General features: G+C 41.8%; 1 protein-coding gene across 1 annotated transcript in view; it reads left to right on the forward strand.

The window, feature by feature from the left end:
• Nucleotides 1–1,592: 1,592 nt before the first annotated feature.
• ENTHD1 (ENTH domain containing 1) overlaps nucleotides 1,593–12,437 on the forward strand; it is a 77,534-nt gene continuing 66,689 nt past the window's right edge. The window contains exons 1-3 of the mRNA XM_050917199.1: nucleotides 1,593–1,685; nucleotides 5,578–6,031; nucleotides 9,688–9,897. Coding sequence (XP_050773156.1) covers nucleotides 1,593–1,685; nucleotides 5,578–6,031; nucleotides 9,688–9,897 — 757 coding nt within the window. The remainder of the gene's footprint in view (nucleotides 1,686–5,577; nucleotides 6,032–9,687; nucleotides 9,898–12,437) is intronic.

Here is a 12,437-nt window from a genome sequence, read left to right on the forward strand (position 1 = left end):
CACGTGGGGCTATTAAAATTTAGTCTGATCACCTCTCAGTCAAATCAACATGGCAATGTGATAGCCACAGTGTAACCAGCATTCTAATCTGTGGGTATGTCTACCACCAAAACTCCCCCTTTGACTTGATACCGTCCATCATGAGCGTGTGTATTTATGAGTGTGCCTATGCCTCTGGTAAGAGAGCGAGAGAATTCACAGGCAGCTCTGAGGTGGGGGGAGCACACTACAGTGAGAGGGATGGGTGGGTGGAAAAGCAGCAGCACTATAGACCAATATTTTAGCAACCTCTGAAATGAGTGTGACTTGGGATGTGCGTTTTGGCTGCATGCAAGCGGGTGTAAAGCTCTCATTTTCCGTAAGTGGCAGTCTAGTTGGGAAAACACATTAATTCATTTATCAATGCATCAGTTCAGGCAGGAGTTATTGCGTTAACTGGGAGATCTCGATGAGGGGATTGAGATCTGGAGGAGGCAGCAGTGGTGACTGTCCAAGTGGTGGTAGTGGTGCTACGACCTCTCCACATCTTTGAATTTCACCTTTGTTTACACTGTGCAATGTTTATCGATTAAAAAAAGTATAAAAATTGTAAAAATAAAACTGAAACCATAAAAAAGGCAGGGGGAAGCTTTCCTCTTGTATTAGGGAGGCCTGAAAATCTATTGATAGCTGAAATTAAGGGGTGGAGCCTAGCAGAGGTTGAAGTTCTGTCAGTCAACTGTTCCCCTCCCCACCTCACCATTACAAAATGTGGCAGAGCTGTCCCTGCCCCTTTCAGCAGGATTCCCAGGGCTGGTAAGGCAGAGGAGTAGCTAGAATTCTGATTGGATGTGAAGAAGGGGTGGGGTTTGGAAGGTGATTGACAGCTGCTTTGAATGCAAGATGAGGGGAGAACAGTGGGTATGAGAATTCTGATTGGAGGAGGACAGGGAGAGGCGGGCCTTTGCAGCAGATTGATGGCAGTTTGAATTTTAAGTGGGAAAACGATGCCTACCGGTCACTACTGCTCAGTTTTCCTCAGGTAATGAGGGTGGGGTCCGAGACCAGCAGTGTGAAGCCTCTGCCTGGGCCATGAACTCCGCTGCCCTCCGTCAACTAACCCCACTCGTTAATGAGAGCAGGGCAGGGCCTCTCCCTGTTTAAAGCTTGTCTTGCTCCTGCTCGGGCGTCTCCAGGGCCAGAGAGAGTCACGTGCCGTGCCCTGTTTTTACCTGCAGTTGTGTGTGTTGGGAGCAGTGAGAGCATCCCCTGTTCAGGAGCCCCCTGTGGCTGCCCTCTTCTGGAGGTTGCCTGCCTTCACAGCCACCCCCTCAGTGGGCCACGTTATCAGGAGCAGCCACTGATGGCAAAGGACTGGCAGGTCTAGCCTTACGCTCCTCAGGGAGTGGAGTTGGATTTAGGATTGTGAGGACCTGCCCCCCCCCAGGGGTTGTTTCTGGAGTGGAGAGGCCCCCCCCCCTCAATCCCTCCCTTCCCATCCCTCAACTCTCCTACCGCACAAGGCCAGGCACAGCTCCAGCTGAGCGGTCACCTGTCGTAACACCTATCTGCCTGCAAGTGAGGGTTGTCCTGTCAACCATGGGCTCCCTTAAATGGCAGGTTTAATTGACCCAAAGTCAGGTCTCACTGAACTTCCATGCAAGACATCTGCTGCCATGTCTGGAAACCACCATTACTGCAGGCAGGTATGGAACCTACATAAGAACGTAGGACTGGCAATACCGGGTCAGACCAAAGGTCCATCTAGCCCAGTATCCTGTCTTCCAACAATGGCCTATGCCAGGTCCCCCAGAAGGAATGAACAGAACAGGTAATCATCAGGTGATCCATCCCTGTCGCCCATTCCAAGCTTCTGGCACACAGAGGCTAGGGACACCATCCCTGCCCATTCTGGCTAATAGCCATTGATGAACCTATTCTCCATGAATTTATCTAGTTTTTTTTTTAACCCTGTTATAGTCTTGGCCTTCACAACATCCTCTGGCAAGGAGTTCCACAGGTTGACTGCGCATTGAGTGAAAAAATACTTCCTTTTGTTTATTTAAAACCTGCTGCCTATTAATTACATTTGGTGACCCCTAGTTCTTGTGTTATGAGAAATAACTCTTCCTTATTTACTTTCTCCACACCAGTCATGATTTTATAGACCTCTGTCATATCCCTCCTTAACCATCTCCTTTCCAAGCTGAAAAGTCCAAGTCTTATTAATCGCTTCTCATACAGAAGCCATTCCATGCCCCTAATAATTTTTGTTGCCCTTTTCTGAACCTTTTCCAATTCCAATATATCTTTTTTGAGATGGAACGACCAGATATGCACACAGTATTCAAGATGTGGGCGTACCATGGATTTATATAGGGGCAACATGGTATTTTCTGTCTTATTATCTATCCCTTTCTTAAGGATTCCCAACATTCTGTTAACTTTTTTGACAGCCGCTGTACATTGAGTGGGTTTTCAGAGAACTAGCCCCTGTGACTCCAAGATATCTTTCTGCCATAGTGAATAATCAGACCCCTGGTCCACTTTGCCTAGTACCTTGTCTCTGGCAGCAGCTAGTACCAGAGGAAGGTGAAAGAAACGCTGCAGCAGGAACTTATGGAATAACCTGACATAAGGAGAAGTTTCTCCCTGCTAGTGAGAGGTTGGCTTGATAGCAGGATTTAAAACTTGTACATTTTTTTTGTAGACCATGAGCCAAAAACATCATTATTTGATTAAACTGAAATAAAATCATAAAAGTTCCTGAGGTGGGATCCCCAGATTTCTGGATTTCATGCACTCACTGTCACACTTGTGTGTCAGGTCTAGTTTCTAAATGGGCATCCCTTTTCAGGGCTCATCAGCACTGCTCATCACTTGGCCAAATAGATTATTGTAGAACTACATCCAGCCTAACCTCCCAGATGCCAACAGGGATTAAAGTGCGGTTCCTCTTAGGACTCCCAGCCATTGCTGAGTTTGGGAGTAATCCGGCAGATCTGGACAAAAATCAGTCTGTCTCTTTCTGGTGTCACAGACACACTAACCACAGAGATGGCTGGCTCAGGGAATGAGACACAAAATATTGATTTTTTGATTAGTAGCACAAAAGACTAACTATGAGGCAGTTTCATTTACATAATATTACGTTTATGATATGAACTGGCAAACAACAACAAAAGACAGAAAAACAATCACAGCTACATCCAGTTCGTGGCCCTTAACTATTAATTTCCTGGCTGTATAGTTTAGCTTTAATGTTATTTAAATGAAATTGTGCATGTCAAGTTTTCTATTTTTAGCAGGAATATATTTTAGGTTAATGAATACATAATTGTTACATAGTTTTAATCAGGTACACTATTCTTTAAGAGATGACCCAGGGTTTTGAGTAAATAAGTAATTTTATGTATTTTAAAAAGCATAATATTTATTATGTAGACCTAGGAATCCTATGTAATGTTGCCCCCAAACATTGTACTGTGATGTTGTGACCCAACCTTGCATTGATTTTTGCATCCCCAATATATTTCTTTACATTTAATGTGAGCAGTAGGTTTGTACTGATGCTGCCCATGCAGTTCCTGTTCTGTGAATAGAAGACTTCAAGCTGTCACTCTTGAACCTTTCACTATCAGTAAACTCGCTTTAAAATAATAATAATAAAATAATCATAAAAAAATCTGCATGCTTAGCTTGGAAGTCATAGAACACCATGCCAAAAATCAGATCAGCCTCATAGAAATCAAGATGAGTGGGGACCCAGTCCAGGAGGACAAAGGAACTGGTGCTAAGTGTTCCACTCCAGCAGGTTATGATTGTAATAGAGTTATCTAATCAACTTGTAAAAAACAGATCAATATGTGCTGCTATATAACCACTGTCACAGTGCATCAGTGCACCAAAACAAAGAAAGACACAAAGACAAAAGAGAAATCCTGCTATGACTGAAATTTAATAGCTTCATTGAAACATATTATAAAATCAGTTTTTTCTCTGCAGGAGTGAGACAGATAAAAATTGACTCAATTTGAAGTGCAAACAAGAGAGAGAGGCAGGGAGTTGTAAACTATGTAGCACGCTCCTCAGAAAGATTCTTTTTTCTCTCCAGGTTCCCAGCATTTTCAGCTATCGCTCTCTACAATATCTTAATTAAACCAATATATTTTCTATCCAACTTTCTTGAAGCTGTGCATACTTTGATAAAAAGGTTAATTACCTTCTTTATTTTAAAAATTGAAAAGGTAGCATTTTGGTTTTTGCTTCAAATTCATGCCTATCCCTATCCTTATGTTAAAAATCAAACATTGAATGAATCAAAATAGATAGACGTTGGACTGGACAAAGGTGTTGGTGGATGGGGGGAAGCGAGATGGAAAACAAACACATTTGTTATGAATTTTAATATTTTGCCTTTTGTGCACATAAAATCTGACTACAGATTGTCTCCCTCATTGAGGATGGGCACTTGTCAGGGCTTGAAATCAATTTGATACATGATCATGACAGCCTTTGCTGGTGACTCAGTCAGGAACTGCACAGAGACCTACCCACCCTCATGCTAACTAATGAAAAGAAGGGAGGGGGATGGGTTCATCTCATAAAGCTGTGAACTGACAATTCACAGGCTTTGTTTAAATTGTTTGGAGGCTGTGTTCCCTTTTCATGCTATCATTGCCTCAACTAAAATGCACCCCCTTGTTGCATATGCCAGCTGTGAAAGCTGACAGATTCAAGATGATCAGTAGAGAAACTCTATTCAGTTTAGCAGAGCAGTCCTCAGGCAAATGGAACCCTGTTCTTCCTTCCTCTACCCTCCCCTCCCTCTCTTGTTTAGAGGAGCAGAAGAGAGAAGGGCCACTGCAGAGTGACATGAGACCATTTCTTTTTTCCTCCCTGCACGCATACACTGCCCTGTCAGTATAATTTAGCTTCTGCTGGCCCAAGTCTGAATCTGGCATTTGAACTTGGGTCTCTTGTATGCGTGCACCAAGTACTAACTAGAGGAACACCATACAGGCGACCTGGAGCTCTGGTTTAACAATGGAAGGTATGGTCTAGATTTAATTAAGCTTGCTGGATAATGAAATGTTCTATCCTTTCTTCCATCTCCTGTGACTTTACTATTCTTGACAAACACTTAATAATAAATAATGATCACTAATAACTATATTTAACACTTATACAGATGAGTAAACTGAAGTACAGAGAGGTTAAGTGACTTGCCCAAGGTCAGCAAATTAATGACAAGGTCATTAGTAGAACCCAGGTCACCTTTCTTCCAGTTTGTTGCCCTACTGCAGTCTTTCCTAAGGAGAACCTAAGTATCCCTCTCACTGTATTCTCACCCTTGTGGCCATTAATCATAGTTGCCATACTTCTGGCCAGGGAAAAGTAGGATGGGTCTTCCTTTCGGGCTAGGTAGGGTGAGAAGATAATGGCTTAGGTAATGCCCTATGATTGCAATTATAGTACTCCCAATGTTGGCTGGCCCATATTGTTAAGAAACTGAGAATTATATCAGCTTTCCCCCTTCCTCCAAAATTTTGAGTTGATAACAAGTTACATGTATTCTTTGTATTGTTCTATTTGCAGAATCATTGTGGTTTGCTGAGGTGGAGATTAAAAACACGTAGGCAGAGACAGCAGCACAGGCATCTCTTACCAACTTTATCAACTGAACAACAACCTGTCATCTCCATGGCACTCAGGAGACACATGAAGAACTTTGTGAAAAATTATTCTGATTCTGAGGTCAAAGTCAGGGAAGCAACCTCTAATGACCCATGGGGTCCCTCTAGTTCATTAATGTTAGAGATCAGTGACCTGACATACAATACAGTTTCTCTTTTGGAGATTATGAACATGATATGGCACAGGATGAATGACCAGGGAAAGAACTGGAGGCATGTGTATAAATCCCTCACACTCTTGGATTATCTCATCAAGAATGGATCAAAGAAAGTCATACAGCATTGTCGAGAGGGGCTCTTTAACATTCAGACATTAAAGGATTTTCATTACATAGATGAGGCTGGGAAGGATCAAGGTAAATGTAGCTTGCCAAGGCCTGTCAATTAAAATTAAGAAGGTTTTGGGGGGGATTATTTAAATTAATTGCTGGGGGAAATATAGCAAGTAATTATGGCTGGACTGAAGGAAAAGTCAGGAAGGGGATATGGAGGAGCAATTTACCATGTTAGCAGAAAAAAAAGGATACATAAAAATGCTCCCACCTCTCACAAATAAAAAGAAAGGGTGAAATCCCAGCCCCATGGAGGTTGAAGAGGCTGGAATTTTAACCCATGTGCCTATGCACTGTTGAAAGAAGTTTAAATGCAAATATGGGTGAGGTGGAATGCTTGGCATTGGGAGAAGATTTACATGCAGTTGCCATTTCTGAAAAATGGTTAGATGAGAATAAGCAAGAGTATATCGTAATGCCTGCCTATAAAATATTGGTGCAGGACTGGATCATGCTAGATTAATAGATTTCAGGTCAGTATACCAGTGAAATTTATCATATTTAAAGTAAACACTTGATGTTTGCCTTTGGGCATGTTTGCCATCAGAACTTGAGTACACTGGCCCATCTCAGGAATAATGAAAGTAAAGTCAGTTGGAGAATTTGATGGCATAGGGAACTGGGTTATGTGGCCTTTTATCTTTATTATCATCATAATCTCTAGGTCTCTGGTTCCAGTCACTCTGGGACAGATTGGTAACAACTGAAAGTTCTTACCATCCAAAATATGTTTAGTGACCTTTGTAAAATAAATTGGAAATTGCAATCCAATTCATAGTAGAAAAGTGTCCATATTACAAAAAGAACCATCCCGTTTCATACTAATTGATCCACTGGCTGGCAATCTGAACAGGGAGATGGTGAAACTGAATAAAGGCTACAATAAGGGAACTTCCCATCATCTAGCCCTAGAAGTGATTTTTCCAGCGTATTACTGATGACATATTGGTGGGGCGATGTAGGAATCTTGTCCTGTCACTGCCCATGATGCACCTGTGTACATATAAATAGAAGACTTACCTGTGTTATCAGTCTGGAAACTTTCATGAGAACCAAATTAATTAAAAAAAAAGCCAGTTTAAGTATACTGTAATGAAGAATGAAACATTGATAAAAGCATGGAGGAGGGGTTAGTTAAAAGTAAATGAAATTAATTATGGTAGCAGTATGACCTAGTGGATAGCACATTGGACTGGAGTTCAGAAGACCTGATTCAGCCACTGTCCTGTTGTGTGACCTTGGGCAAGTCCCTTCACCTCCTGGCATCTCAGTTTCCCTATCTGTGAAAGGGGGATAATGATATTTACCCTCCTTTGTAAAGTACTTTGAGATCTACTGATGAAAAGTACTATGTAAAAGCTAGGTTATATTATTACCCTCATGTTATATTTGGTAAACATTTCCTTTAACAAAATTGCCATACCCACTAAAATTTTCCAGAAAATACTAAAACCAAAAAAAACCCTGAAATAACATAGCTCTTAACTAGAACCAGGGTTATTTACACAGGAGACAGAATTGCTCATCAAGTCAATTAGCTTTTGGGGAAACAACTACATGGATTATAGTATTATGTATAAAACTTATTCCTGATGTGGTGATCCATGAAATTACGGTTAATTTTGTTGAAATGGACCATTATAATTTTAAACAGAAGTGAAAGAAAATGAGAAAAAGGAGGCAAACTGCTAGGAGCTGAACTTCAAAGACAAGATTAAATTATTAGTAAGAATGCAGCACTGCTGGGAGCAGCATGAGCTGGTAGATGAAGCTACTGGCCTGTTGGCTCTGAGACCCAACCATGCATCCACCTTGTCATAGTAAATTAGATGAATTATTGGCAGTGATGGGCCTGTCACCCTGGGCAATTCATGTTCCCATGTGATGTATGTAAAAGTGAATTCCAGCTGATAAAAGCTTAATACTGCTCCTACTGGCTTTGAAATGCCAACTATTTGTCTCTGTCCTGCAGGACAAAATAATCACACCACGATGCTAAATCATGACACTGCTATAGCTCAGTCTTCATGTAATGCTGTTGCTTCATTTCATATTGATATGAGAATGAGATTAAATAAATTCAAGACCACTTAATCATACTACAAGAATCTGAGGGTCATGGGACTCAGATTTATGAAAACTAGAACTGTCCCATGACAATCAGGATTGCAGTGACACTCTCACAGCTGTTTCAACAAAGGAGAACGTGTCTCAATTTCACCACTGTTTAAGTCTGTGGTGGTATGCAGGTCAAGCTGCAGAACAAACCCAGTGGAAATTCACTGTCTGACTTATGTAATGTCAGTTTGCAGTGCCTGGAAACCTCAGTTAACAGAAACAACATCCAGAAACTAATCAGCTGCAAATACAATAAATTAAATAAAGCTGGTCACTCTACTTAGGAGAGCCTCAGGACAGAATTCATTTGGAGGGTATTACAACTTTGAGATTAGAGGAGCTATCAAATTCAATGTTGGAGGCAATTAGGAGGGGAGAGAGAGCAATATACATTAGTAAGACATCTTAACATTCAATTCTTATAATTATGTGCGCATCAGTAAGATAGATCTAGAAACACAGAAGATACAGAGGTCCACCAATGCCTGCTACCTGCCATCAGAGGAATTCAGTCATGTGTTAAGGTTCTCCACTCAAAACTCCAGAAAGAGGAGCAACACTCCCTTGTCCCTTCCACGACCCAGGGTCCCTGTCAGTATAAGAAGGATCATCGTGACATCCAGTTGTCTCTATGTTTGTTTCCCTGATTCAAACAGTGAATTTGATGCGCCTTCAGTTTCATTGCTGTACCAGCCCCTCAATGAATTCAGACCTGTGAATCTCCTAAGCAGAATCAACAGCTTTATTGAACTGACTCCATTACAGCTCGTAGTTTGGGGATGTTGTTTCACACACATACTAAACACAGTAGATTTTTTAGAAGAATATCAAAAAGTGTGACTTTTCCCCTCTCTAGACAAATTCATTTTGATAGGATAATAATGTCTCTTCTGAGAGAGATCTTTAATCCCTGACATCTTCCTTGGACCCTAGCATTTTTGGGCTTGAAAATCTTTTCCAGAGATTGAAGATAAAAAGCACTACAGCCTCTTTCTTTGTTCCCTATAACTCACATTGACACTAATACTCCCTTGTCACTACACACAACCATAGCCAAATTTTAATGGAAAAACCCTATAAATTTGTGCCAGCTTACTAGTGGCAGTGTTTTGTACTGCCATACAGAAGGATCAGAGTTCATGGACTGGCAAGGCCTGACAGAGACAATACACTAATGCACCAAAGAGACAAGGAGGAATTCTGCTTGAACACTTCTCTGACCAAAGGAATAACATCCTGCTAATAGCATTCAGCCAAAACCTCAAAGACCATAACCTAAAAACATACTTCAGTTTATGAACCATACATGCAGTGTCTTAACCTCTTGTCAGCTGCTTACAAAGTAAATCTACTAAAGACAACTGCTTACTGAGATCTTGGTTTCTTGGCTCATTGTTCTATGGTTATGAACAGCTCAGCATCCTTAGCCTCTTTGCACTTTTCTGTAGTTGCTGGGGCCCATGATATATCCAGGTGGCCCTCATTACAGAATGAGATGGTGGCTTTCTAACACATTTACCAAGTATTTCTTTTCTTTAAACTAAACCCAATTACTTCAACAGGTTATCACGTCAGAGAAAAATCTAAGCAAGTCAGTGCCTTGTTAACAGACGACCAACTGCTACATAACGAACGTGAGATAGCACGCAGAACTAGGCAGCGGACCTCCTATGCAATGCTATTGCCTAAGAAGACCACTACCAAGGACTGTTTACCAACAATGTCTGCCTCTGAGCCCATACCAGAGCTTCCTGATTCAGTCAAACTTCAACGTAAGTGTCTCAGGCTTAAACTGCAAATGTAGATGTGCCAATACTTTAGCCAGCTCTACAGGTGGGGCTTCGCATAAGTAAACAATCTGAAAAAGATTACATTGCAGGATGTAGCAATGGGCTTAAGAGATGAGAGGAGGAGAAATTTTCAAGAGCAAAATGTCTGTCTTTCTGCACTACCCTTTCATCTGTCAATCTCAAATGAAATGGACTTGGGGGTTTTGTGGTATTCTAACCTATTTACTAGTGAACATTTCTCCTCAGACAATATCCACCCCATTTTGCATGGCTTGGTATGATTGATAATCTTTACACAGGACTGAAATAGCAGGGGATACTGGTGCTAATTTGATAAAAGTACATAAGGGACCCAGAATTGGAATAGCAAAGAGGTGCTGTAGGTCAGCACTGAGGTGCATTGGCAGAGATGTATGGAGGGTATTAGTACTGGAATAGCATGAAATGCTGCCTGTCAGTGTTATGGAACAAGCAGAGCAGTGCAAGAATATAGGGACTTAAATAGGAAAGGGTGCAGTGAGTAAGAATTTAGGTACATTACCAGAACCAAGGTCAAGATGGCAAAACTGGAACAACAGGAATCCTGTAGAGATCACTGGTAGAGGTGAGAGAGAGGGAGTAGTAGCACACCACCTGTGTGGAATTATGCTTGACTCCAGACAGTAATGTTAGTCTTTCAGTTTTGAGATTACTGAAATTCATCCAAACTGTACAATATATATAGGAAAAAGGAAGAAGTTGATTCTTTAAATTGAGCAGTGTTTTAAAAAATTTCTCCAGTGTTCAGGCTGATAATTCCTTTCAGATTGAACTGTCAGATGGTATCCACAGTGAAATAACATGTGAATAAGGTGACTGTACCCTGGTGTGAACTAAACCAATGTGGCTCTATGCCAACAATTGGAGAAATATGGCCTGCAGGTACAGTTATTTTCAGAGGTTTGAGCCCTGCCTTTATCCATATTATACATGAGAATCTAAAAAGCATCAAGGCTATCCTCCACAAGTAAATAAGTCTGTGATGGTTGTATCACAGAAACCCCCTTGGGACTGCCAACTGATGTGCCAAAACTACTTCTGCCCCTGCTTTCACTGCCAGCTTGGGACTCCAGCATCTTGTCTTGCTGAGCCAGACACGCCAGTCTGCTCCAACACAGAACCACGTGCCCCAAAGCTGCAGACTTAACTGAAAGCAACTTAAGAAGTGTTCCTGTCTTTAACACTCAGATGCCCAACTCCCAGTGGGGTCCAAACCCCAAATAAATCCCTTTTACCCTGTATAAAGCTTATACAGGGTAGACTCATAAATTGTTCGCCTTCTATAACACTGATAGAGAGATATGCATAACTGTTTGCCCCTCCCCGGCTATTAATACACACTCTGGGTTAATAAGTAAAAAGTGATTTCGTTAAATACAGAAAGTAGGATTTACGTGTTCCAAGTAGCAACAGACAGAACAAAGTGAATTACCAAGTAAAATCAAATAAAACACACAAATCTAAGCCTAATACAGCAATAAAACTGAATACAGATAAAACTTCACCCTCAGAGGTGCCGCAGTAAGCTTCCTTTTACAGACTAGTCCCCTTCTAGTCTGAGTCCAGCAATCACTCACACCCCCTGTAGTTATTGACCTTTGTTCCTGTTTCTCTCAGGTATCCTTGGGGGTGGAGATGGCTATTTCTTGAGCCAGCTGAAGACAAAATGGAGGGGTCTCCCAGGGGTTTAAATAGATTTTCTCTTGTGCATAGGCGCTGACTCCATGGGTGCTCTGGGGCTGCAGCACAACAGGGAAAAATTGGTGGGTGCTCAGCACCCACCGGTGGCTCCCTGCGTCCTCGCCTAGCTCACCTCCACCTCTGTCTCCTCCCCTGAGTGCACTGTGTGCCTGCTTTTTTCCCCCTAGCTCCCAGTGCCTGCGCCACGAAACAGCTGTTTCAGTACAAAACCAACCAAAGCCAAGAGATGTACAGTATTCAGTTTGCTGCTTCACCTTTCACTCTGCTTGTCATCCTAAATTTTCCAGCATTTTACATGCACTCTGTATAATATACAAGATCTCATGCTGTACAGATACACCAACAGAAGACCAGAAGACCAATTCTCGGTCACTGTGGGAATGAGCAAAGTGTAATGTGGTATCTACGCAAAGAATGACTTCCAACAGACAACAGATTATACCAGCTCCTACGGGCATGGGAATTTCAGATTGGTCCACCTGATGCAGCTATTGCCTGGAGACCTGATGCCGCTATTGCCTAAGAACCATTGCTCCGCTGTAACATGAAAGACTTACATGCACTCCAGGTCCAGCTACTGATTACCAAGGGGAGATACCACTCTTACATTTGCTCTAATGCAGTGGTTCTCAACCTTTTTTTCATTTATGGACCTATAAAAAAATTTCACATGGAAGTTTGAGTCCCTTTGGAAATCTTAGGTCTTGTCTAGTTTCTGCGCAGTAAAGCAGTTTTCTGCATTGTAATTTCCAAGGTGTACACACTGCCAAGCCACTTTAGTG

The sequence above is a fragment of the Gopherus flavomarginatus genome, chromosome 1 (assembly GCF_025201925.1).
Source record: "Gopherus flavomarginatus isolate rGopFla2 chromosome 1, rGopFla2.mat.asm, whole genome shotgun sequence".
In the NCBI taxonomy this organism is placed as follows: domain Eukaryota; kingdom Metazoa; phylum Chordata; order Testudines; family Testudinidae; genus Gopherus; species Gopherus flavomarginatus.